This window comes from Emys orbicularis, chromosome 8, assembly GCF_028017835.1.
Source record: "Emys orbicularis isolate rEmyOrb1 chromosome 8, rEmyOrb1.hap1, whole genome shotgun sequence".
Lineage (NCBI taxonomy): Eukaryota > Metazoa > Chordata > Testudines > Emydidae > Emys > Emys orbicularis.
Window position 1 is genome coordinate 95,897,746 of NC_088690.1, and position 27,898 is coordinate 95,925,643.

The following is a 27,898-nucleotide window of genomic DNA, read 5'->3' on the forward strand; positions in this document are numbered from 1 at the left end:
ATAAACATTTGAAAGGAGGCAGATCGGGGGTGGCCAACGTGTGGTTCCAAAGCCATATGCGGCTCTTCAGGAGTTAATATGCGGCTCCTTGTATAGGCACCGACTCTGGGGCTGGAGCTACAGGTGCCAACTTTCCAATGTGCCGGGGGTTGCTCACTGCTCAACCCCTGGCTCCGCCACAGGCCCTGACCCCACTCCACCCCTTCCCGCTCCCTCCCCTGAGCCTGCTGTACCCTCGCTCCTCTCCCCTCCCGCGCCCCCCCCCCAGCCTCCTGCACGCCATGAAACAGCTGTCACGGAGTGCGGGGGAGTCAGGGCCCTGCACCCCTCTTCCTGAGATTCACCGTGACTCTCAGCCAGCCAGTAAAACAGAAGGTTTATTAGATGACAGGAACACAGTCCCAAGCAGAGCGTGTAGGTACAACCAGAACCCCTCAATCAAGTCCTTCTGGGGGGTTTAGGGAGCTTAGACCCCCAGCTTGGGGTTCCCTGCATTGCACCACCCAGCCCACACTGAAAACAAAAACTCCTCCAGCAGCTCTCTTCCCCCCTCCCCTCTGCTCCTCCTCTCCTTTGTTCAGTCTCCCGGCCAGAAGGTGTCACTTCTCCCAACCCCCCTCCTGGCTCAGGTTACAGCTCAGGTAGCTTCCTTCCCATCCCCAATGTAACTCCCCTGCAACATTCCCAGGTCAAATCCACCCGCTCCCTGCTTCGTCACAACAGCTGATCGGGAGGTGCGGGGAGGGAGGGGGAGGTGCTGATAGGCGGAGCTGCCGGTGGGGCGGGCGGGAGGCGCTGGGAGCCGGGAGGGGGATGAGGGGGGAGGCAGGAGCTGATGGGGGGGCTGCTAACATATTACTGTGGCTCTTTGGCAACGTACATTGGTAAATTCTTGCTCCTTCTCAGGCTCACGTTGGCCACCCTTGTAATAGATTAATAAATTGGGAAGGTGAAGGTGTATGGATTTTTTGGGGGATGGGGGTCGGGTCCTATGGGATTTTTTCATGGCCCACATTCTAAGGAACTTCCCCTTAAGTGAGCCTCTGTATGTGCTATGGGGATAGTGTAGAATCACAGTTGGGAGGTTGGAGGTGTGTCGGTCTCAAGATGAGGCCCACGGTATGGCCACTGGATGCACCTTTCTCAGGAAACAGTCAACATCATTCCAAACCTTGACTTGAAGAGGCTGGTAGAAAATGACGGAAGGGTGGTTCTTCCCCATTTCTGCTCATTCAGTGGGCTTTTGTCACAGTGCCCTAAGCCTTGGCCCATCTAAACTATTTGGAATTCAAAGACCAATTTCCTGTGTGGCAGGACTGTGCATGTCCAGCTAGCCCTCCTGGTTTGAATGTGCATAAGTAAAACATATAATGTATAAATATATATGTGGGAGTTAAGGGAGATCTTCTTCTTTTTTTTTTTTTTTTAAAGGCAGATTTTCAGCATCTAATTTTTAAGGTACATCATAGGTCACAATACCAGTATTTCTTGTAGCTCAAAAGAACTGGTTGTTTTTACATAATACTTGAAACTTTAATCCTTTTAAAAAAAACTAACTTCTGCAATGGTCTCTCCCTTACAGATCATGTTGGTGGATGAGTACAAGGGGCAAAAAGTCCAGGATGTCAAGAAGCTTATACAGAAGAAGATGGTGGGCAATGTATGTGGTAGTTTGGATACTGCTTTCCAAGATGATCCTCTGTCTTTCCCATAGCAGGATAGTCACTAAATAAAGTATATTGTCTTATTTCCACAGAAGCATTGCCTTAGATGTTCTTTGGAAAGAGCAGTAGCAATAGAGTACAAAGTGATGCTAAAACAAAGTACGGTATTCTTAGATAAAGAGAAATGTATTGTGCCTGATGGATCAAGTAGAAAGAGACATCTGATTTTTTTAGCTTTGTGTGTCTTGCCTTATATAGAGGCATGTCTTATGGCCTAGTCATAGCCCACAGAATCATGGTGATAATATGGAAAAGGCTTTGGTTATTTAGTCTATATCTCTGTCAGTGCAGGATTGTTCCCTTCAGTCTGTAGTGTGGTGCTCTATCTCGTTTTTCTGATATAGAATATGGATGCAGAATTAAAGCTAATCACTCACTTCTCTCCCGTTCCCCATTTTCTTGAGGATTTTGTGCATCATATTTTAAAGCCTTGTTATACACATTTTTACCATCTGTACATAGCTTTAAACAGTAAAGACTTTGTGCTTCTATAGCACCTTTTAACTAAGAATCTGCACACACTTTACAACATTATATAAAATAAGTCTCAGCGTCCCCTCTCTGATACAGTTGATAGTATTTTCTCTATTTTATAGTTGCAAATACCAAGTCATAGAGAGGCTGGGGCTTATCCAAGGCATCACAGTAAATTGCTGGCTGAGTTGGGATTATAATAGGGGGTTTATTATAATAAACTCCTTTCATATAATGCCCTATGTGTTATAACTTCTTTAAAGGTATAAATATACCTCTTCCCTTTTATCTCAGGGTGAAGCAATGATTTATATGGAACCTGAGAAACAAGTTATATCAAGGTCCATGGATGAGTGCGTGGTGGCTCTTTGTGACCAGTGGTGAGTGAAGTGAAATCACTTAACCCATCCCTCTGTTACACCCTTATGTGAACTTCTTTATTCTAATTATTTTGCTTGATCTTAAGGTACCTAGATTATGGCGAAGTAAACTGGAAGAAGCAGGCATCTGACTGCTTGACGGATCTAGAGACGTAAGTTCTGGGAAAGAGATGGATAAAGTGTAGGTTGGGAAGTGGCATGTGCTGACAACGTAACCCTGAGGGAGACCAAGGATTAATAATAGTCTGTTCCACATAGGTTTTGTGAAGAGACCAGAAGGAATTTTGAAGCTACACTGGGCTGGCTGCAGGAGCATGCCTGCTCAAGAACGTATGGCTTAGGTAGGGAAAACACACAGCTTTTCCTCACTTGCTGCTTGAGGAGAGTAACTCTCACTGTTTCATCCATTCATGCTTTTCCTGGTGTGGCTTGCAGCAGCAGCATGAAGGAAAGGGAGATCTGGTCCTCCCTATTCTCCCTTTCCTCCGCAACAGGTTCCAGCTCCTCCTGGGGGATTCTCCAGTGTTCCCAGGCCAGCTGGGAGATATAATCCATCCAGCGAGTCCTGGGTTGGCCTCAGGGCCTCCTTCCAGAGGGACGTGCCCGGTAAAGTTCCAAAGGGAGCCTCCCAGGGGGCATCCTTATCAGGTGCCCGAACCACCTCAGCTGGCTCCTCTCGATCCAGAGGAGTAGCGGCTCTACTCCGAGGCTCTCCTGAGTAGCCGAGCCCCTCACCCTGTCTTGGAGAGTAAGCCCAGCCACCCTGTGAAGGAACCTCATTTCCGCTGCTTGTACCCAAGATCTTGTCCTTTCAATCATTACCCAAAGTTCATGACCATAGATGAGGATGGGGGCATAGATCAATCTGTAGACCGAGAGCTTCATCCAAGAACTCAGCTCCCACCTCACCACCACGGATCGGTATGGCGCCCGCATCACTGTTGACACCGCACGAATCCGCCGGTTGATCTCATGCTCCTGCTTACCATCACTCGTGAACAAGACCCGTAGATACTTGAACTCTTCTACTAAAGGCAGCTGCTCCACCCTCACCTGGAGAGGACCTAATTCCCCCCCACTAACCTCTCAATTAGATGTAAAATCACTAGACATACTGATCATTTTAAATCTAATCCAATATCTAATTGAGAGGTTAGTGGGAGGAATTAGGTAGGCAGAACAGAATTACCCCAATTAGAATTTGACCCAGGACATCAAAAAGATGACACCTTCCACATGATCTGAGTTAATCAGGAGCTGTTTTATTTTTTGTATGGAAATACCACCAGCAATAAAGCTCCCCCCCCATCACCAGGCATGGCCCATTTGTTCAGAGATGACATGGAAGGAACCAGTACCATTTCCTGCAGCGCCTGGGGGTTTTCCTTGCAGGTCTCCCATCCAGACCCAATCCTTCTTAGTTCACAGAATAGGATCCTGATACAATACCACCTGACTCAGTATGGCAGCAGGCCAGGATAATCTCTTTCTATGAAACACGCAGAGCAAACGATAAGGTGAACAGGCGCTTCAGTTTGTTGAATTTAGAAGTGAGCTGACCGTTGCATTAGGAAAGCTAAGGACAGTCCCCTGAAAGGATTCCCTCTGTCTGCCAAGATGTTCAAGAACAAAAAAACAGCTGCAACTGGCCCATTCTCCTGAGTGAGAGTTTCAGAAGCACTGAAGTGATTTAAGAGCGCAAGTCCAACTGGAAGTCAGTGGGACTTGTGCTCCTGAGTCACTCGGGCACTTTTGAAAATCCCATCATCTGTTGTGAATTCTGCAAATGGAAATTCTGGCCTGTGCCTGGTAATGACCATCTTTTTTGGGTCTTCTTGTAGGTACTCGTTTGCCTTGGGATGAGCAGTGGCTGATAGAATCTCTCTCCGATTCCACTATCTACATGGCCTTCTACACAGTCGCTCATCTGCTGCAAGGAGATAATCTGCGTGGACAAGGAGATTCTCCACTTGGCATCAGGTAAGGGGTACAGGTTGGTGGGGAATGGTATGTTTCAATGTATTTCCGCTCTGGCTCTTTCCAAAGGCATAACTTGTAGGTCGACTCTTCAGATCTGTGCTTAGAGCATTATATATAAACAGTAGCATAGATAAAGGCAGAGCCCCGATTTAGCAAAGCTTTTAGACTGGTAGTATTGGAGGAATTGGGAAGGACAGAAGGGAGTCCCTCCAAGGGCAGCTGAAGGAGGTCTGTTTGCAAGTAACCTTCTTTGCTCAGCACTTGCTGCCTTCAAATGGAAACTGCATGATATTTTGGTAACTGATTGACTGGTTTCACTGTGGCTCCTGCAAGTACTTCTGTGGTAGCTGCTAAAAATCTGCTTTGTAACTTCTTACAACCTCAGGAAATTGCAGCTGGTCCCCTTCTACATGCCTGCTTCTGGGGACAGAGTGGACAAGGATAGGTCTTGCTCTCGATCACAAATGAACCCACACTAGAGACTGGCGGTTTTCTAAGAAACTGGGATTTTTACTATGCTGCAGCCAATATTTATTTGGAAGGCTTCTAGCTTTTTCTCCTCTCTCGAATCTGAAGGATGTTTGACATACCAAGGATAGGTTTCACTTTTGGGGTCTGGCTCATTTGGTAAGTGTCCTGTGAAAAGCAGTTGTGCTCGGATGTTTGCCTGGTCTGCTCCAAGACCTCTCAGATGGGGTGGCTGTGACCTGTGACTGATAGTTTGTGTTCAGTCTTCGGGCTGGTCTACACTAACCCCCCCACTTCGGACTAAGGTACGCAAATTCAGCTACGTTAATAACGTAGCTGAATTCGAAGTACCTTAGTCCGACGTTACCGCGGTCCAGACGCGGCAGGAAGGCTCCCCCGTCGATGCTGCGTACTCCGCTCGCCGAGCTGGAGTACCAGCGTCGAAGACGAGCACTTCCGGGATCGATCCGGGGCACTTCCGGGATCGATCCGGGATCGATTTATCGCGTCTTAACCAGACGCGATAAATCGAACTCAGAAAATCGATTGCTTACATCCGGACCCGGATGTAAGTGAAGACGTACCCTTCTCTTCAGGACAAGAACAGCCAAGTGTCCTGCCACTGCCACTCTCCCCTTTTGACGCTGGGGCTTTAGTTTAGCATTTCATGTGTTCAGGAGAGTAGTTCACTTATGCATCTGAGAGAATAGAGGAAGGGGTGGAAGCTTCCTTCAAATGTTGGACGGAGGGATTGGAGGGGAGTGAGGAGAGGTATTCAGACGCTGCTGGTGGGGGGAGGGGAGCTGAGCCCATTCAAAGGAGGGTCCTTGGGGTTTCTACCTGTTCCTGGGCCTCGCAGTGGCCTTTTTGTGTCCTGCTCCCCAAGCCCGATCCTGGGCCCTGTGGCAGCTGCTTCAGTCCCTCTGGGTCTCATTCTCACACCTCCCATGTGCAAGTTTAAGGGGGGGGCCTAGCCCTCACAATATTTCCACTGCAGGGGCTCTAGCCTTTCTGGCCTCCCAGTTCTGTCACTCCTGTACACATCTGCTTTGGAGCCTCGTTTGATGCTTTAGTTAATCTGGAAAGGAATTCCAACATAAGGTACCTGCAACAAAAACTAATCTTAAGAAGCCTGGCAGGAATTTCATCTGACTCAAAGAACACCTCTAATTACATACAGAAGATATTTTTTGCACTAGGTATGTCTGGAAACAAGGTTTGAAGTGAGCAATCTGAATTGCATTGAATTTTAGATGCACCTGTAAATTGTGTGCTTTGCCTAATATAGAACATCTAAACATCCAAGGTTTGCAAAGCACTTTTTGCAGAGATTAACACTATTGTGTGGTAAATAAGGGATGTTTAGGGATCACTTCACCCTTTGCTATAGTGCAGCGATCTTTGGCATGAAACATAGCTGTTGAGTAACAGAACACATCTCTAACCTGTAGGGTAGGACAGTAACTGAAAGCCTTTCAGCAATAATCCACCAGAACTAGAAATTTTAAAAACTTTGGGGAAATAAGAGCAGGTAGAGTCTAATAAACTTCAATGAAATCCCCACAAGAAATGGGGGATGAAATCCCCCATACAATAAGTGCCATGGGATCTTGAATGACTGCAGGTGACTGGAGCCTTGGCTTTGTATGTGATCTCTAAGACCGCACTTCAGGGTAGCACGTTTGTTCTAAAACTACTGCCGTCCTGCCTCTATTGTTTTATAGTATATGCCTTTCATCATCAGAAAATGTTAATTGTGTGGGGATTCTGTCTCTTGGCCTGTGTTGGAAGAGTCTGGGAGTGCTTGCTATGGGGACGAAATACTCACTCTCTGAAGTGGGAGGTTGCCTTGTGTTGTTGAACAAGTAATTCCCTCCCTCTTCTCTTCCTGCCCTCTCCGTGACAGTTAAGGGGAAGGGCTGACACACATGAAGGAGATTTAATCTTGTCCTCCACCAGAAGGATGGTAGCATGACCTGTGAATGACCCATGGCATAGAGGCTTGGGGAGGACTTAAATTCTGGTTCTGGGTTTTCAGGATAGTATTTAGGACACAAAGGATGCCCAGACAGGAATGGGGAAGAGATATAAAATCAAGTTTCCAGGGCATTAAAGTGTTTGTATCCCCCTCACGTTTCAGGAGTCAAAGGACACTGTCAAATAGAGAGGGGTATGGCTGAGACAGGACATCCTGAGTTCTGGGCCTTGCTCTGACATCGACTCAGTCATCTGTGTCCAAGGGCAAGTCCTCTCTGGGTACATCTGCACTGTAAAAAAAAAAAAAAAAAAAAAAAAACAACTCCCCACAGCAGTGAGTCTTAGAGCCTGAGTCAGATAACCCTCCCCTCATCAGGTGTCAGAGATCAAGCTCCAGTCTGAGCAGGAATGTCTATGCTGCTATTTTTAGTCCCATAGTATGAGCCTGAGTCAGCTGACCTGGACTCTTGACGCTTGCTGCTGCAGTGGGGTGTTTTTTTTTTTAAAGTGTAGATGTACCCTCTGTGTCTCACTTTCATCACCTGTAAAATAGGAATAAGAGTAACTAGCTCATAGGGACTGTTGTGAGAATTCATTAGTTATTGTTTGTAGATCACTTTGAATTAGTAAAGTGCTAATTTTTGAATTATGTAGTGATAGGCCTCAGATTCAGATTTTGTTAAAAACATCCTGATTTTTAAAGAAAAACTAACTCTGTGTGTGTGTGTGTGTGTGTGTGTCTTCTTTATTAAGATGTTAATATTTCTATGCAGGGCGCATCAGATGTCCAAAGAAGTCTGGGATTACATATTCTTCAGGACTGCTCCATTTCCCAAGACACAGATTCCAAAGCAAAAGTTAGACAAACTCAAGGAGGAGTTTGAATTTTGGTATCCTGTGGATCTAAGAGTCTCTGGCAAGGATCTTGTCCCAAACCATCTATCATATTATCTCTACAACCACGTAGCCATGTGGCCAGATCAAAGGTAAGTTTGGAAGCAATGTCAAGCAAGCGTGGAGATAAAACTACGAACGCTCCAGCCTTGGTATCTCCATAAATGGCTCTTGACAGGATGTTCTGTATTTGGGACTGGGTAATAGCATGTGTGTTTATTAGTGGGCTGCTTTGCAAATATGCGTATATACCATCAAGACCAGTGGTTCCCATATTGTGGTATGTGAGCTTAATGTTCCATCCATTCACTTCTCAACAATTCCTTAAGAAAGTGATATGTGAACCAATAAAGTTTGGGAGCTGCTGATCAAGATCATAGCAGGAATGGGGCAAATTTCCTCTCTCAAGCATCCTTAGAGCTCATAAGCTTCTTCTATCAGCAAAGGTGTGTGAAACAACTGGCTTTATCCATTGCTATTGGTCCCTAATTTCATTGGCACTAAATTTAAATTAAAAATGTAATTGAAGAGAGGAGAAGGTGGGGGTAAGTGGAGTATAGTTTTTTTTTTTTTTTTTAAAGCTCTGTAGTGCATGTTTTGAATTGTAGTAGCAATAAGGCTTAGCACATGTACTGTAGCTCTGTTGTCTTCAAAGTGACAACATTAATCCTCAAGATCCCCAGTAGGTGCCTTTTTTGAAGGTTCCACTTAAAAACATGCCCATTCCTAACTGAAATCACTAGACTTTTGTTCTTTATTGAAGAAAAAATGTAATTGCTTTTTAAAATAAAAATACTCCATATTTTGTGTCTTCAAATGCAGGGACAAATGGCCTGTAGCTGTGAGAGCAAATGGACATCTCCTCCTGAATTCTGAGAAGGTACAGCAGTTTTTCATCTGTGATATTCTTGTGATGGTCAAGACAGCTAGAAACTCCTGGGCCCCCTTCAAAACAAGTAATTCCCTCCCTCTTCTCTTCCTGCCCTCTCCGTGACAGTTAAGGGGAAGGGCTGACACACATGAAGGAGATTTAATCTTGTCCTCCACCAGAAGGATGGGTAGCTGAGAATTCTGAATTCTCAGAATTCAGGAGGAGATGTCCAATCAGGGCAGCATTTAGCATGCTGATTACTTCCTCCTGTTAAATGCCTCAGTTACCCATCTTCCAAAGCAGGAGCCTGCCTTTCTTCCATTCCATCTGTCTAGGTTTTCTACTATAGTGTCTGACCACTGAATGGTTCTGCATAGATCAGGGGTAGGCAACCTATGGCATGTGTGCCAAAGGTGGCAGGCAACCTGATTTTCAGTGGCACTCACACTGCCCGGGTCCTGGCCACCGGTCCGGGGGGCTCTGCATTTTAATTTAATTTTAAATGAAGCTTCTTAAACATTTTAAAAACCTCATTTACTTTACATACAACAATAGTTTAGTTATATATTATAGACTTATGGAAAGAGACCTTCTAAAAACGTTAAAATGTATTACTGGTACGCGAAACCTTAAATTAGAGTGAATAATGAAGACTCAGCACACCACTTTTGAAAGGTTGCTGACCCCTGGCATAGATCATCAGCATACCTGATCCGATAATGCTTTGTAAGTTTACCTGAGGTATCTGCTTAATTCTCCCAGAGTTTCAGGGTTACCTGCCTTTATGGGAGTGTTTCTTATGTCAGAATCTTAATTACAGTACTTTAAAGGTGCATTTCATTTTGAAGTGAAAGTGGGGGGAAAAGGGGAAAGTTCATGCAGACAAAATTTGCTTTACTGAGTGTGTTTTGTCAAAGTGAATTAAATGTGCTTTAGCCTCAAGGTATAATTGTCAAAAATGCCTAAATGACGTAGGGAATGCCTACACTTCTGTCAGAATTGTGACTGCAGCACATGTAGAAATACTTGAGCTAACTTTGGTCTAGCAAACTTGATTAACAATAGCAGTACAGGCAGTATCAAGGACTGTCCATCTCCACCCAGGTCCCTAGGTATGTTCTCAGGTGGCTAGCCTGTGCTGCTGCCCTGGCTTCATTGCTGCTGTTCGAGCTAGCTAGATTAAAGATAGTTCAGCATGTCTATATGTGCTTCAGGCACATCTCTGTTTGCAGTGTAGACTGAGGCTGTGCCTACACTACAGAACCTATGCGGGCGTAGCCCCCTAGTGTAGATGCAGCATATGCTGATAGATGGAGGAGTCCTGCCAGTGTAGAAACACCACCTGTGCAAACAATGGTAGTTATGTTGACAGAAGCCCATTATGGAAAACAGGAGACTGAATCAGGGGCTGAGTTTGGGTGTCTTGCGTGGTAATGCAGAGAGCTAAGTCCTGAACAAGCCACAGGAATCTCTCTCATCTATCTTGGTTATCAATGATGCACAATCCTACCCTCTTAGGCGGGGACAGCTTGTTTTATTTGCATCTTTCCCCCTTGTTTATCAGACTGAGCAGCATGAACATGTCAGAATTTCTCTTGTCTGTCTTCTCTTTCAGATGTCTAAGTCTACAGGCAACTTCCTCACCCTGAGCCAAGCTGTTGACAAGTTTTCTGCAGATGGTAAGTGCCCGTTAACTTGCATTTGTTTTAGTGATGCTAAATTTTTGGGTGTGTCGTGCCATCTTCCAAGGAGTAATGGGTTATTTGCAGCTTTGATATTTGAATTGCAAAAAGTACAATGGTTATCGGCTGCTCTTGTCTGTGAATAGTCACTGAGCTCTTGTATCTGTAGGAATGCAGAGTACATGTTAATCCTGGCATTAGTTATCAGGGACTCTGGGTCCGTAGGAAGGATCTTTTTTTCCCATCAACTGCAAGGTTCTTTGGCACCTCCTTTCGGCATCCTTTCCTGTCGCACGTCCCCTGCTGAGGCCCAGGGCCCAGATAGTGAACGAGAAAAGTGCAGAATTGTGCTGCTGTGCTAGACTCTCATTATTTTGTTCCCTCATACCCCACTCTTTTTGGACATGTCCCCACCCAAGATCATTCCTGCCTCTTGGGACACAATGGTTTTTGTCCCTCTCACTCCTGTAACAAGGCGGTACGCTGCCCTCCTCACTCCAATCAACCAGATCCCTTTTGAGGCACTGCTTTCACTCACATTGACCACAAGCAACACACGCTTGTCCTTCATAGGTGAGTGTTCTGTCTGCATTTTGCTGGCCCTCTGCATAAAAGACCAGTTAGGATTCAGGCAGCCGCATTTACTAGTTGGCTGTGGAGCCAGACATGTTAGTTAATCCTGTCTCTCATTCCTCTAGGCATGCGTCTGGCACTGGCTGATGCTGGCGACACAGTTGAGGATGCCAACTTCGTGGAAGCCATGGCAGATGCTGGTATTCTCCGTCTCTACACCTGGGTGGAGTGGGTGAAGGAAATGATTGCAAATAGGGACAGTTTAAGAAGTGGGCCTCCCAGCACCTTCAATGACAGAGTCTTTGCCAGGTACCTCTCAGAATAAATATCTTTGTAGTTTTTAGCTTCTTATTGTGAGTCTAATTTTCACGTTTGTTTGTTTTATGAAGCTATTTCTACAGAATAATGAATGCTTTAAAACAAACAAATGTCAGATTATTGTGTGATCCTGCCAGATCAGGGTCATTTATAATGTCTCATTACCATTATCTTTAATTATTATTGCCATTATTATGTAAGTTGGACTGTGTGATGCTAATGTTTTCTCTTCTCTTTTTTTTTTTCCTAGCGAAATGAATGCAGGCATAACAAAGACAGATCAAAATTATGAGAAGATGATGTTCAAGGAAGCTCTGAAAACGGGCTTCTTTGAATTTCAGGTAGGAGGCCTACTCTTCAGGGGGCAAGAAACCAAATACTGACATTTGTTACGTCATGTGGCTTTCTTTTGATACTGATGTCTCTGATTCCTATTTAATTGTACAGTTGAATCAGGGTCCGTATTGTGCTAAGAAACAGGAATAACTAAATTAAGTAAGGATCTGAGGTCATGGTGGTCTGTTTGTGGCATAGTACTTCTACAGGAAGCAGCTGTGATATTGCAAATAGAGCCCTATGATCTTAGGTGAGCAATATGCAGCAGAAAAAGCACAAATGGTTAAAAAGTGTTTCCTTGCCTCAGCTTTTTTTAAACAAGAATAATATACATGAGAAATACAGAAAATACATCAGCAGAACTATTTGGAAATGGAATGTTTTTCAAAATGTTTCATAAGGTGTCAGCATTTCTCTAAAGTGTCTGCAGAACCATCTGATTTCACTTAATAATATCTTGTAGAGACTGCTTTACGTGATTGACTTGTCTTTCAGGAATATGATTAGGCAGGCTGAACAGTGTACAGAATGATAGATCATATTTATTGCCTTTTTTCTTAGTACTTAATGGCATCTTTTATACAGGCCATCCAGAATGATAGCACCTAATATACAATTACAGTTATCTTTGACTTTTATGTCTGTGTCGATAGATGTCTTTTTTTTAAGAGCCATAATAATGTAAAACTACTATGTCCAATTGGCAGAAGTTCGTACTCTTCCATTCCCAGCTGTTTAAGAAAATATAGTCCTTTTAATAATCCATTATCGGATTCTAAGTAGTTTACATTTTAAAGACATATTAAAGCAAAGAAATTGGCTTTTTAAGAAATATTTCTCCATGACAGCTGGAATGTTTAATGGTGGCTGTGCTGGCTGTGTTTCAGGCCGCAAAAGATAAGTACCGAGAACTAGCGATAGAAGGAATGCACAGGGACTTGGTCTTCCAGTTTATTGAAGCTCAGACTCTGCTGCTGGCTCCAGTCTGCCCTCATCTATGCGAACATGTGTGGACACTGTTGGGAAAGGTACTATTCTATAACTCAAGAATGCGTCTTTGAGACTCTACTTTTGGCTCAGGTTAGTCACAGTAAGCATGCATGCTTAGTCAGCCCAAAGTCTGGGGCAAGAGAAAAATTAAGATGCATCATGAATAACTGAACTTTGACAGCATCATCAATCTATTTGAGTTGAAGGTACTGCCCCAGTTTTGGTTAGGGTTAGGCCTCTATCAGTATATGATATACACCTCTACCTCGATATAACGCTGTCCTCGGGAGCCAAAAAATCTTACCGCGTTATAGGTGAAACCACGTTATATTGAACTTGCTTTGATCCACCGGAGTGCGCAGCCCCGCCGCCCCGGAGCACTGCTTTACCGCGTTATATCCGAATTCGTGTTATATCAGGTAGCGTTCTATCGAGGTAGAGGTATACATATGAAGTGTATATTTGTTTGTTATGTGAACTTAATATGTGAGAAATTTGATGCTGGAGTGTTCAAGATGTAGCCTGATCTATAGATTATGTATAAGAATTCCCAGTTACCACTTTGAGGGTTGACAGGTTATTGTCCCAAGATCAGGCCCAGTATTATTAAAATTACTATATAGTTGTGAACCCCGATGTACACAGTTGCAACTCAGACTATAGGAACTCTTCTATATTTACAAATAGTTTATTAATACATTTAGCACAGTCACAAACACTTTAACTCAGTAAGGTAGATAGAGATAATACAGAAAGTACACCTGAACATCCACACTTACACCATTCCTTGCAGAACAACCGGAAATCTTAGCCATTATCTTCCTCATAATCATCACCTTCCTCATCTGCACCAGTGGCCATCATTCTGTCACCTCCCAAGAACTACATCTCTCTCTCTCTTCTCCTGCCCACAGCTGGGATGCCACTTTTATAACATGCTACGCTGATGCTACCATATCTAATGCATATTCAGTAGGGGTTTCTCCCCTCTTCCTTATTTGTATTTCCTCCCCTTACTAACGTTGAGGTATCCTTCTTCTATAGGTTAGTATATTCATGCTTTCAACTCATTATCATATATGTCAATTCGTTGCCATGGCACTCTTGTGTTTGGATGTTCTTTCCAAAACCTGGTGCTAGCTCATGTTTCTGTGGTTGGCTGATGTCATTATGGACAAAATCCCCCCTTACACTCTACTTCTAGTTCCCCAAAACATAGGGGTTACTGTTGGGCCGTTTATCTATGCCAAAGTTCATAGGCCTCGAGCCTCGTGCTAACTGCTGAAGACAATGTCTTACAGAATGCAAGCCTGTAGGTTCCTTGCATTACTACTGAATATAATAAAGGCAGAATAATAAAGGCAAGGCAGTGAATCATGTTTTCACCCTGCTAGCCACAGAGCGTGTGTGTGTGTGTGTGTGTGTGTGTGTGTAAAATGCTGTATTTGTTATAAAATTAATATTGGTGTGAGAAATGTAGTTGTAGTTGATAATCTGTAGATGAAGGCTTTATCCAAAGCCTGTTGAACTCAATAGAAAGACTTGTATTGATTTCAGTGGGTCTTAGATCAGGTTTGTGCTTAATACCTGGATGTCTTCCATATGTAGATAGAGGAATTGTGTAAATGCATGTCATACAGCAAGAGAGTATGACAATGTGAACCTTGTATATGCGGCTATGTTTGCAAGGATGTTGTGTTAACATACATAATTTTAATGTAGTCATATGCCTCATTGTTATGAGGTGACCTAAAGTTAACCCAAATAACAATGTGGAGTTCATTCACTTAGTCATATAGCCAATATCCACCCTTGTGTAGGTAATTTAACAACCACAGAAGTAAATTTCAAGTTTGCATATGAAAAATTATGTAATGGTATAAACATGAGCATGTGTGTGTGGGCATTAATGCATTTTCACAAATGCATGCTAATTAGGAGTATATTTCTGTACTTCACAGCTGAATTATAGGGTTAGTGAGTTGGTGTACTGCGAAATTTAAACTCTTCATGTATCTCCTGACTGCTCAGTTTCCAATTAAAATACAATAGATAGAGAAGTCACCAGAATTTCTTGTCCATTAATCCCAATGCCTGTCATTTTCTTTGTTGACAGCCTGACTCCATCATGAAAGCTTCATGGCCAGTAGCAGGCCCAGTGGATGAAATATTGATCCGATCTTCTCAATACCTCATGGAAGCAGCCCATGATCTCCGACTGCGTCTCAAGAACTACATGGCACCCCCGAAAGGAAAGGTGAAATACACTAAGTCCCTTCTCCAAAAATGTATGTGAAAGTTAACAGATTCAGGGACTCTTCTGAGATGATACATATTTTCCCTCTTCTTTCTTTAGAAGGGTAGTAAGGAGCTGCCCCAGAAGCCATCCCATTGCACCATCTACGTGGCAAAGAACTACCCACTTTGGCAATATACCACCCTATCAGTTTTGCGCAAGCACTACCAGGTGATCTGCTTTTGTTGACACTTGTTGCAGTTCTCATATGCTCTCTATTTTTCTGTCCATGAAACAAAAGTTAGCTTGGCACTGAGGTATTTGAATGCAAGGAGAAATAGTTTTAACTTGCTTTATTATGCTCTTATAGCTCGACGGGATTACAGTGTTCAGTAAAAATGGGTTTTGGCACATGATTGAGTCCACAATATGACCTATAACTTTTGACATTTTAAAAATAAAGACTGGCCAGCATTCCATTACTTTTAATCTTTTTCACATGCATAGATTAGTAAAATATCCCCCTCCCCCACCCCCGCAATAATGTTTTTGAGGAAATATTGCCTATTGTCAGACTAATTCTGCCTTATTATGCAAGGAGGTTTAGAAGCATCAGTTCTGGTACTTGGTGGGTATGGTATTCAGCAACTTTGCAGGAAATTTGCTGAAATGCAATCAATTCTTCTCTCTTGTAAGTAATACAGTGTAAGGAAATCTGGCTTAAAAGCAGCAGACCCTGCATTGCTGAACAGCTAGAACTGATCCTGTAATTGTTATTGTGCATGAACAATTGTTCTACTCAGCCCTGACAAGTCAATATCATAATTGATAGATTGTAAAGTTGTGTTTTTCCACCCTTATCTGTAACACCATGGTTACATTTCACATATGGTTGGAAATGAACAAATGTTGGTATTCTGAGGGTAAACCAAATTGGAGTGAAGTATGCATTTTCTTCACATCAGGGTCGAAGTCTGCCATTGGATGCAGAGGTGCAATGGTCACTGCTGCCAGTCAAAGTTGCAGAGCAAATATTGGATTGTGGAATTTGAACCTTAAAAAAATTAATGACCTAAGATACTGCTGCTTCACGTCTGCTTGAAGGAGAGTCTTATTACACAAGATTAAAACATGTGGCAAAAATCCAGGCATACTTAATGTTATAGGTTTATGTGTGTTGCTTTACATAGTGAACAAAGACATTGGGTAACGTTTTCAAAAGTGCCTAAATCTCATTTTCGAAGTGATTTGACAATGGGACTCAGACTCTGAAGTCACTAAGGTGTTCTGAAAATATCCCTAGTCCCAGTCTCAAATAGTTTAAAATCTATGTGGCTGGGATAGACAGGATGCTTGGAGAAACACTGACTTAGGAGAGTGAGGGATATACATCATAAGCAAATTGGTCGCCTGGGTGGCATATAGTCATGTTTTTTTTTTCAAGCTTTTTTTAGGTTTACTTTTTAAAAGTTACTTAAAGGGACTTGGAAGATCGTTCCCCATGGCATTGTGGGAGCAGGTGGATTTTGAGGTGTGTGCACTGTAGGTGGAGGGAGGACATTACAGGCATATGGGGAGTGTGAAAGAAGGTGCGGAGGAAAATGGTAAATCCCTGTGGAGTGTGTTGATATTTGCTGTGCAGTCTTTAATGGATTGTTGTTCCATGTTGTAGATCAATGGAGGACAGTTGCCAGATAACAAAGTAATTGCTGGTGAATTGAACACCTTGCCGGAGCTGAAGAAATTTATGAAGAGGGTTATGCCTTTTGTTGCCTTGATTAAGGTAGGTGTCAGAGAACAGGACCAAGATAAGGACAAATTTTCAGTCGGGAATAAGAGAATTATCTGAAATGTAGGCAGTGTTATTGAATGGTTAGAGCATAGGCCTGGGTGTTGGGACTCTCTAGTCTATTCCTGGCTCTGCCTTACTCTGCCATCTTGGGCAGATCATTTAATCCCTCTCTGTTCAATTTCGTATCTGTAAAACAGATGATATATCCCCAAGAAGAAGAAATGGGGCTTTTTGTTGTTGTTAATAAAGCACTTTGAGACTCTTGGACAAAAGGTGCTGTGTAAGTGCCTTCGATATGTATTGGCCTAAGTGAACTATGGACTAGTTGACACTCGGTAGCTTGCAACTAATACAAATTTATATGATTTGTGCCACACTGCTTCAAGTGTATCCCTCCTGCGTACATCAAATGCATCGTCTCTTGTTTGTGTTCTCGGAATGAAAACTGGAACAAGGTGGTGTTACGGGGACATTAAAAATTGTCTTAGCAGAATTCTTAGTATAGTTTAGAAGTTTGGCACAAATCTAGAGTTGGTTACTGGGCACTCCATTTTTAAGAGTGCATCAGGGGATCGCTGAGCTGGATTATTAGTAATGGAGTGTTACCAACTCTCACAATTGTATCATGAGTCTCAAGTTACTTAGGGATTTTCTTAAAGCCCCAGCTCCTTGTCATGTAATGTTCATGAGAGTCAGAAAAGTAAGCTTCTATCCCGCATGGTGGCACATAAAAGCTCGAACACAAGAACTTGGAATGGTCAAAAAACCAAAAGATCAATAGAGTCCAACATCTATTATTTTTAAAAATCTCATGATTTTTAAGCCAGTGTCCTGATTTTGGGGGCCTGACTCATGATTTTTGAAAGCTTGAATTGGGAATGTTGATGGTGAATAGAAGGGGTTAAGTAATGAGCTTGTGAAAATGTTACATTTTTTTCTAAAATAACTAGAAGTTGTTAACTTTTTTTTTTTTTTTAAACACATGTCAGCAACGTTCTTCACTTAGTAGAGCAGTGAGTTTTATTGCACCATACAAATGCAGGCTCGTTCTTTCCCTGTGCATCCAGCACTAATCTAATTACCCCCTTCTGCTGAAGCACACAATGTTCAGAGAAATAGAATGGGTAAGACCAGCTATAACACTCCCTGCTGACTATTCTCCTGGGCCAGTATCTGCTGCATTAAAACATGCCAGGGGATATGGCATCCTTTTAAGATTAAACTAGTTTAATTCTTCCATCCCATATATAAAACACACCATATGGCTTTTAGGGATTAAGGGGAGAAGATTTTGTTAGGGAATGTTCTGCTTTCTTGATGCTGCAGAACTCCATTGATGTAGATGCTGGAGCTGTTGTCTGTCTTGCTTTGGCTCAAAAAAGTCACAAGGTTCTGCTGTTTAGTGTGTTAACTGTTCAATGTGTCTCCTATACTGAAACAAGCTTATATTTAAAGATCCTATCTGATGCGAGGAGGCTGGCACAAACTAGATGAGCTTTGGTCATGCTTACCACTTCACCTCCCTACGCATAAGGCTTATCAGACAGGCTCAGCATGTATGTTTTGAAGCAACAATAGATAGCAGTTACATAACGAGACCTAGAAACATCCAGCCCAGATTTTTAATTTCCTAGGCCAGTGGTTCTCAACCAGCGGTACACGTACACAGATGTCTTCTAGGGGGTACATCAACTCATCTAGATATTTGCCTAGTTTTACAACAGGCTACATAAAAAGGACTAGTGAAGTCAGTACAAACTAAAATTTCATACTGACAATGACTTGTTTATGCTGCTCTATATGCTAACTGTACACTGAAATGTAAGTACAATATTTATATTCCAGTTGATTTATTTGATAATTATATGGCAAAAATTAGAAAGTAAGCAATTTTTTCAGTAGTAGTGTGGAGTGACACTTTTGTATTTTTATGTTTGATTTTGTAAGCAAGTAGTTTTTAAGTGAGGTGAAATTTGGGGGTACGCAAGACAAATCAGACTCCTGAATGGGATACAGTAGTCTGGAAAGGTTGAGAGCCACTGGGCCAACATGCTATGCTCAGAAGTAGATTATTCAGCAACTTCATTTTACAAAAGATATTTCTTTATGTTGTTCTTTCCATTAAAGAAAGATTTTCTAATTTACAAACTGAAGCAAATTACTGATTCTTGGATATTAAAAAACCATGTATAAAAACAAATTCTCAATGAAGCAGAAAGCCACGACCACCTGAAATTTGACCTCATTAGACATTAAGGGAACAGTGCTCAGTTTGTGAAAGAAAGAGAGGGGCTGGAGCCTTAGCTTTGAAAAGGAAGTTCTGTTTTGTTCTCATTAGAGATTTCATACATAGGAGATGACATGCTGGCCCCTTTTGAAGTCAATGGAAAAAATCCCATTGATTTCACTGTGGCCCCAATTTCACCCATTGTGTGTATTAAATTAAATGTTGGAATTTTGAGTTACTGTGTTTTAATATACAAAGTACATTTTTTTTCTATGAAGAACTTAATGTACAATTACTTTGGATATGTCCAATTTCTGCCTGCCTGTCTCAAACTAGGTCATCAGACTGGACTTCCTACTGTGAAGCAGCAGAAAAATGGCAGCTTACTGAGAGTGTCCTACAGTTTGCACATTTAAAGAGAGAGTGAAATGTTCACAGCTGTTTCTATATACTTTTCAAATTCTATGTTAAAACGCATTCTTGCTTTTAAAAGAACCTTCAGCTGTACAAATACTGGAGCTGAGGTTCGCTTCCCCTTCCATCAGTGTCAGTATCTCGCTGTAGAAACAGCCATTTCACTGTCAATTATAACTACTGTACTATAGTGCGTGGTGAAATTGTTGCCAGCAAAGAGCTCTAACAGCGAATAGCCTGGTCTACTCAAGACTGATGCAGCTAGAGTGTGTAGCTTCCCAGTTTTCTCTTCATTTACAACCTGGGAGAGTTTTAATCCAAATTTCCCTTCTTTTGACATGACAGGAAAATCTGGAAAAGAAGGGTCCACGTGTTCTTGATCTGGAGCTGGAATTTGATGAACGGGCCGTGCTCCTGGAGAATATAGTCTATTTGACAAATTCCTTGGAGGTTCGTATTCATTTGGGGGCATATTTTATTTGACCTTTATTGGAGTAGCTGGAGGCCCAACACTTGCTGAGATTTTAAGCCTATCTAAATTCATTTCTGACTTGGGATGACCATGAATGTTTAATGTTTTTATCAACACTGACACGCACACTAATACAAAAAGCAGAGTTTGCTCTTATTGAGAGATTCTCTTCGTATGTACAGTGATGACTGCAGTGGTAACCCAGCTCTGAAGAGCCAGTTCTCTCTGGAATTGTGTCTGACAGAAAGTCAGTGGGAAAAGGCTCTTCGCCGGTGAACAGTGGAAAACGTCAGACAATATTCTGGCTTACTCAAAAATTACAGATAATCAGCCTCTTCCATGGCCAGAGCCATAGAGGGCTGTTCCAAGGAATGCCAGTGAGCACAGTCAGAATTCTTATGCTGTTATAGCTTTTGATCTTGCCATGGCAACTATATGTCATCTCCTCAATCTCCATGCCAGGGCATTTAGAGCTAGAATATGGTGCATGCTGCTTTTACAGTGCATGCAGATGCCAATTTGGGAAATTGAAGGGGAAAGCCTAGGCACAGTTACAGAAAATAACTTATTTCAGGATTTCTAATCTCATGATATTTAGATTTAAAGCAATTGAATACCTCACTTTATATTCTGTAATCTATGAAGTCGGTGATTTTAGCTACATTTTGAATTCAATCCTCTGAGCAAGATCACCATGCTGGCAATAGTATGCTATCAACTTTTAAGTTTGCTGTTCCTGTTGTTCTTCGTTTTGCCTTTTATCAATGGGGATTGCCTTCCTCTGTACTGTAGAAACAACTCTACTTCAGTGGCCTGGTATCTCTCATTAATTCAGAGGGGATGATAGTACTTTTATTTCTTCTTTCCCAATGCACCAAAGCTGGATCATATCGAAGTGAAATTTGCTTCTGAAGCAGACGATAAAATAAAAGAAGATTGCTGTCCTGGAAAACCTTTTTCTGTGTTCAGAATGGAAGTAAGTTCAGAAATCCAGAGGCATTGGAAATACAGGGTACATCATTAACTGATTTAAAAAATAAAATGACTTTCAATTTGAGGATGTGTTCCCATCAAAAAATATATGCACTGGAGGGCTAGATGGCTCAGGGCACTTTGTGACAGGACATGCTGGTTCATGTTAAGCTAAAATTGGTAATGACTAAATTGTTGTTATCTTGCTATCCAGGAGCCTGTGATATACGAGTTTGTTCTCAGTCCAGTTCCCAGTGGATATGATTGCACAGCATAAATATCCATCCCCCTACTTGCACCTTGATCGGCGTTTCTGCCGAAAAAAGTCACAGACTGGATGTGTGTGGCGACTAAACTACCTTTTCATGTCTATAAGTGGGCACTCTGGTTAAGGGCCGAAGCACATTGACAGGGTAATGATGGGGTTTCAAGTTGTGTGATCAGTAGAAGAACTCTCCTGTTGTCGATCCAACACCTTTCACAAGCACTGAATTAACTTAAAGAAGTGATGCTTGTTTTGTTCTTTAGATGTAGAATTTAACATGACTGTGATTGTGTCTTAAGTTGACTTTCAGTAGAACCTCTCTAACTTACACTAACTGGGAGACTCATCACAGGTGACTGAATTTGGAGGAAACCTCCCCTCCCTCCCCCCCCACTCACTCACTCTCACACAAGTGCACAAGAATAACGCTTGCTAGAGAGGGGTGGATAATCTTGTGGCTAAAGCACAGGGTCAAGACTTGGGAGTACAGAGCCCTGGATTCTATTCCTGGCTCTGTCATGAAAATCCTGTGTGGGCTTGGGCAAGTCTTGCTTCACCTCTCTCTCTCTCTGAAAAATGGAGCTATTACTCACCCTATCTATTGAGAGTATTGCAAAGCTCAGGGTCTAAAAAGGAATTTGAGCTCCCACATGGAAAGTGCTATTCTTGATTTGATGCATCCCAAAATGTGCTGTGATTTTGATTATGATAACTGCAATAATGTACTACTGTATTGCATTGCATTTTGTGAAAACTTAACAAAGGCCTGTAAATTGAGACCTCATTACACCTCTCTGTAGTGAAATCTTTGAGAGGTAGAGTGAGTAATAAGGCGTGGAGCTCAGTAAAGTTCACCGTAATGCTACCTTGTACCAATCCTTCAGCTAGTTATAATAATTTAATATGGCTATTTGGATATCTTAAAAGCAAAACACTTGAGTGTATTTAAAGAAACAGTAAGCATTGTTATACATATGCTGTAGCTTATTTTTTTAGGTCTGTGATGGTGCTTGCATCCATCCACTGGTATTAAGTATTTCTGAATAAAAGGTTTTCTTGTCCATCTAGAATGCAGTTGGATGCCAGACATTTCTCTTTGTTCCCTTGCTGGTTGCATGCTTCCTGTGCGATTCTACCCACAAAAAGCATGATTTAAAAAAAAATTGTTTATTCTTAATTTCTTACAGCCCAGCATATCTCTATTTTTGGTGAACCCCCAACCATCTAATGGCCACTTCTCTACAAAAATCGAGGTCAGGCAAGGAGATGGTAGAGATGCAATAATCAGGCGTTTAATGAAGGTGGACAGAGGAATCAAAGGTAAACGTTGGTTTGGAAGTACAGATATCACATTTCAACCAGGCAGTCTCTGAACAATTGTGCAGTTTCTCGAATTCCCAGGAGACATTGGGAAACAGGAGGCAGCTTGGCAGGTCTTCATTATCAACAGGAATCTCTTTCTGAAATTTGGCCTGTTTTAATAATTGCTTAGTAAGAAGCAAAGAGCTCTGTGCTCAGTGAATGTGAATACGGGATAAAGCATGGTGCACACTCCTTTTGAGGTGTAAAATTACAGAAGCTGAGGCATTATTGACAAGCAAATGAGTGTGCCTCTGATATGAACCCTTAATATGCACTGTCTTCCTTCCTTGGGGTACGTCCAGACTACCCGCCGGATTGGCGGGTAGCGATCGATCTATCGGGGATCGATCTATCGCGTCTCGTCTAGACGCGATAGATCGATCCCCGAACGCGCTCCCGTCGACTCCGGAACTCCACCAGGGCGAGCGGCGGTAGCGGAGTCGACGGGGGAGCCGCAGCCGTCGATCCCGCGCCGTGAGGACGGGAGGTAAGTCGAAATAAGATATGTCGACTTCAGCTACGCTATTCACGTAGCTGAAGTTGCGTATCTTACATCGTCCCCCCCCAGTGTAGACCAGCCCTTGGTTAGTCCTTTATTCTCCACCAAAAGAGCCACTTACTCTCTATCAGTGATTTGCACAGTGGATGTGTTCTTGTGCCAGGGATTCCCAAAGGGGGGTTTAATGGTCCAATAGTCTGCTATATGGAGCTTCCTCCAGGAGGGTGAGGGCCTCTTAGGTTAGAGCCCTCTGAAGAGAATTGCCGGATTGCAATTTATTTTCTGTTTAGACATTTAAAATGAATTCATTGCGGAGAAGGTGCCAGATGGACATTTCAAAGCTTTTCTTTATCCTGCGAAGCTTCTCTACACCCCATATCCTTACCAATACCCAATCTACAGATATAATCTGTAGGGGGGGAGCTCTTTGTCACAGTACATCTCCTCCTTAAGCCACTCTGTTAAGACAGTTGACATGAAGGCCAAACAGTGCCAACTACAATAGCATGATTTATAATGTGAACACTTGTCCTTTAAGAACCTAGACAGAAGCCGTTAGTTCATTTCAAATAGGGACCACTGAAAAATTGCCCAGTGGTCTATCAGTCGCTATTGACCTCTGCTAAATTGGAACCAGTGTCCTAAATGTGAAAGGCTCAATATTCCATTACGAGTCCCCTGAGCCATCCATTCCCTCCCATTTCTTAATACACTGAATGCCTTATTTTAAAGTTTTAAATTTCAGACTCTCTAGTGTTAAAAGAAATAGGGGATAAGTACCAGCAGAATCTTTCTGAAAGCACTTAAAGTTCATTGGCAGTAATGAGCTGCAGTGTGAAGGCATTAAGACAAATGCGTTTTGTCACCTAGGAGCCAGAGTCTGCAGGTAAACTGCTATAAATTCTGTTCCACCCCCCTTAGAACAGCTGAAGAGGTAGCTGTGTCACATAAACATCAAGAGGTTATATGCAGGTGCTGCAACCTCCTGTAGCAGCTCAGGGTGGTTTTCAACAATGAAAAATTGGGTCATGGTAAAGTTAACGTGTGTGAAACAAAACCAAAAAACCCATGGACTCTATGCAAATATGAATGTGCCCATCTCGAATTCCCATTGTGCTATGCTTGTGTGGTTTCCTATTTAGAGAAATTATCTCCAAAGTAACCTCCACAAACTTTCTCTTGGAGACTTCCAAGGTTGCTGCTGATATTCATGTGATTCAGTGTCTGTTCTTGCTTCTTTGCTTTCCAGACATTATAGCCTTGTGTCCTGTTGTTTGACTCCTGCCTTATGTTGCAATATAGCATCCCCTCATTGTAAGTGCCAGAGGGGCCGCATGCATAAATAAAATGGAGAAAAGGAAACCCTGTGTTCTCCTGCCGACTCTGCCATTGACTTACTGTATGGTCCTGAGCAAATTCCTTAGCACATTTGAGGTACAGAGAGGCTAGCTGTACAATGGGGATAATAGCTGTTTCCCACTGGTGCTGTAAGGGTTGATTTGATTAATATTTTTATAGTGCCTTAACAGTAGAAAGTGCTTTGTAAGTAGCATAATTTCAGAGGTCATTTGGACAGCATTTTTTTAGCGGTTACATTATCCTTTTCATTTTCAGTTAAAACAAGTATTTTTCTCCAGCTTACATTGATAAATTGATTTGTTTAGCAATTCCTAGTTTCTCCTTAATCACTTGCTAAAGAATGCCTTACTGGAGAATACTGTGGCCATCAAACACATTGTTGGAAAAATGTTACATTTCAGGCTAGTATGTTGAAGGGTAACAGTTTTCTTAAAGGGACAGCAGCTTTTCTTTGCCTGGAGACTTCGCTAATTCCAGAGCCAGACAAGGAAACCTCAAGCAGTGCAGACTGGCAACCAGATATGAAATGAAAACTGGACTTGGTCTACAGGCTTGTAACACCAAGGCTGCTTTTGTTTCCACGTGATTGAACAGCTTTCATTTGTAGTAATGCTTATCTCAAGAACAAAGAGACAATTTTATAGTGATGCATAGGGAAACAGTACTTTAAAAAAAAATGCTCCAAGGAAGGAGTACATGGTAATGTGCATGGCAAAGCACAAACAGAAAGGAAAATACATTTTGGACTCATACACTCCGTTAACTAGATCAGTGGTTCTCAAAGCTGGTCCGCCGCTTGTTCAGGGAAAGCCCCCGGAGGGCCGGGCCGGTTTGTTTACCTGCCACGTCCGCAGGTTTGGCCGATCGCGGCTTCCACTGGCCGCGGTTCGCGGCTCCAGGCCAATGGGGGCTGCAGGAAGCGGTGCGGGCCGAGGGCCGTGCTGGCCGCCCTTCCTGCAGCCCCCATTGGCCTGGAGCGGCGAACTGCGGCCAGTGGGAGCCGCGATCGGCTGAACCTGTGAACACAGCAGGTAAACAGACTGGCCCGGCCCGCCTGGGCTTTCCCTGAACAAGCGGCTGCCCTAGTTTGAGAACCACTGAACTAGAGTTCTGCAGACTAGCAGTTTGAAATGAATGAAAACAATAGAGAGAATAAATCAATGATTCTTCCAGATCTTTGTTGCTTCTAGGAGATATCACTGTTAAGCAAGTACCTGAGGAGTTTCTATCCGATGAAGGCTAGTGGTGAGAGAGAGCTTTATTCGACAATTAGTTTCTGGGCTTGTTAGTAAAGCTCTTGAGATGTGAATTTGTTGTTTGTGGTCTGTAATAGCTGCTGAAAAAGCAGCTAGTGTCATTCAGTGCTGAGCTTTAGGAATCGGGACTCCTAGGTTCTGTTCCCAATTCTGCTAGCAACTTGCTTTGTGACCAAATTGTATAACCTCTGTGCCCATTGGTAAAATGGTCATAATACATATCGCATATGGCTTGAGGCTTAATTGGTGTTTATAAAGCGTTGTGCATTTCTTTGAAGAAAGGTGCCTTAGAAGGGCCCATTATTAATTAAAGACCTCCATTCTGGTTAGTTTGGGTGAAACCCAAACCTGGGTATAGACTCCTGTGACCTGAGAATTGTTAATTCTTTTGTAGAGCTCTCTAAAGTAAAACTAATGCGATTTGATGATCCTGTGCTGGGCCCCCGTCGTGTTCCTGTGCTTGGAAAAGAAGATGCAGAGAAAACGCCCATTTTAGAGCAAGCTGTCTTCCACCTTGACCTGGCTGAGAAACGGGTTCGCATAACCGAGAACGGGCTGACAGCGGATATCGGCGACACAATTGTCTATCTAATTCATTAATTTGTGGACTACACCAGCTTGATCCAGGGTTAATATGATATTTTAAAACTCCAGAATGGCTTTGAAAACATCTGTAATGGACCAAGATAACTGTCATTTCTTAAAAGAAATGTGTTGCACGTCCCTAAAATCTTTTAAACGTGGGTATAATAAACATTTTCCTCCTTCCCCTTGGCTCTTCTTGAAAGAAATAATTTCCCCAAATGCTGAGACAGCAAATTCACCTTTTTCAAGAGCTTCTTAGCTTTTTGGTATTAGACAAAGCTTTACGTGGTATTATTCTTGTCAGCTAGATACTGATTTCTGTACATAGAAGGTGATCAGCTCTCTCATGGATAGATTGATAAAAATAATAGAAAGCGGAAAAATTGCATTTACTTACATTGTCTGATGACTCTTTCAAAGATTGTGGTCAGGCTTTAAGCATAATGCAATGGATTTTTATATGGACCTGTAGCTCAGAAGGAATTGCGTAGTGAGGACCCCTCAATGAAAGCATACATGAAGTTTCCTCAGTGAAGCATTGATACTAAGAATTGAGATGTACCTCAAGCAAGGTGCTGTTAGTTGAGGCCTTCCACTTTACTGTGTTCTTAAAATTGTTTGTAGAACTGTTTTTAAGTGGAGAGATGAAGTGTCCTTTTCCTAAACAGTTTCAGTTTGAACTATCCTGGCTTTTGGTATTCCAGGACTACCAAATTGTTTTTTAAAAATGAGCTGTTCTAACATAAGGCACCAACAGTACTATAAAGTATGTTCAGCTCATCTAGAGAGAAGCGTCTATATTTGACTTGAGGATCAACACACACTGCTTCAGAAATCTTACACATACAAAATTTGCCTATGCAGATTTCTATTTAAATAAAGGTCACTGGTGGCAGGCAGAACTGGGATAGTTTGTTCTGTACAATCAGTCTTTGACTGAGTTTCACAACTTCTGATACTGCACTTCGCTTAGCATGTTACCAAGGGAAGATCAAATTTATAATGGGGGTGAAAATAAAGGGAATAGTGTATTAGTCTAAAGGCAGGTCTTCACTACCTGCCGGATTGGCAGGTAGTGATCGATCTATCGGGGATTGATTTATCAGATCTAGTGTAGACGAGATAAATCGATCCCCGATCGCTGTGCCGTCGACTCCGGAACTCCACCACTGCCGAGAGGCGGAAGCAGAGTCAACAGGGGAGCGGCGGCAGTCGACCCCGCACTGTGAGGACGTGAGGTAAGTCGATCCAAGATACGTCAACTTCAGCTATGCTATTTTCGTAGCTGAAGTTGTGTATCTTAGATCGATTTCCCCCCTCCTCCCCCCAGTGTAGACCAAGGCTAAGAACTCTCATTATGATTGTAAATATTGCCATGTTATTTTTTTCCTCGTCTCCCGTTTCATTGTCCCATCTTATGATGTGTATTTTTAATGTACATGATGTGCCCGCTCACCATGGCAGTGTGCATATACAAATGAAATTAGACCTACATTATTTGCCTCTATAGAGAGAACTAAAGCAAAATACCAATAAACCTCCACCAATATAAACAAACATTCCTTTGCCACTAATCCTTCCACAGCCCCACCAAGAAATGTTTGAGAAATAGGCCTTGTCTTGATCCCTAAAGATCCACCCTCACACCAGTGGGGGAAAATAAGTTCCATAGCTGAGGGCCACTCACTGAGCATGCCTGGCCCGCAGGGATTGTTAGCTTGAAGTCAGCTACCACTGCAGAATTTGAGGAAGAGGCTGTACTTCAGCTACACCCGGCAAAGCCTTGAATTGA

The 27,898-nt window shown here is 42.6% G+C and overlaps 1 protein-coding gene across 1 annotated transcript in view; it reads left to right on the top strand.

Annotated features, from left to right (window-relative positions):
- Nucleotides 1–26,287, top strand: part of LARS1 (leucyl-tRNA synthetase 1) — a 50,746-nt gene extending 24,459 nt beyond the window's left edge. The window contains exons 15-32 of the mRNA XM_065409046.1: nt 1,583–1,660; nt 2,493–2,578; nt 2,665–2,730; nt 2,837–2,919; nt 4,420–4,558; nt 7,777–7,989; nt 8,720–8,777; nt 10,384–10,447; nt 11,149–11,332; nt 11,592–11,682; nt 12,565–12,705; nt 14,784–14,924; nt 15,024–15,134; nt 16,576–16,686; nt 19,682–19,786; nt 20,689–20,784; nt 22,233–22,365; nt 25,916–26,287. Of these exons, the coding sequence (XP_065265118.1) occupies nt 1,583–1,660; nt 2,493–2,578; nt 2,665–2,730; nt 2,837–2,919; nt 4,420–4,558; nt 7,777–7,989; nt 8,720–8,777; nt 10,384–10,447; nt 11,149–11,332; nt 11,592–11,682; nt 12,565–12,705; nt 14,784–14,924; nt 15,024–15,134; nt 16,576–16,686; nt 19,682–19,786; nt 20,689–20,784; nt 22,233–22,365; nt 25,916–26,121 (2,106 nt within the window). The 3' untranslated portion in view covers nt 26,122–26,287. The remainder of the gene's footprint in view (nt 1–1,582; nt 1,661–2,492; nt 2,579–2,664; nt 2,731–2,836; nt 2,920–4,419; nt 4,559–7,776; nt 7,990–8,719; nt 8,778–10,383; nt 10,448–11,148; nt 11,333–11,591; nt 11,683–12,564; nt 12,706–14,783; nt 14,925–15,023; nt 15,135–16,575; nt 16,687–19,681; nt 19,787–20,688; nt 20,785–22,232; nt 22,366–25,915) is intronic.
- The last annotated feature ends 1,611 nt before the right edge of the window (nt 26,288–27,898 follow it).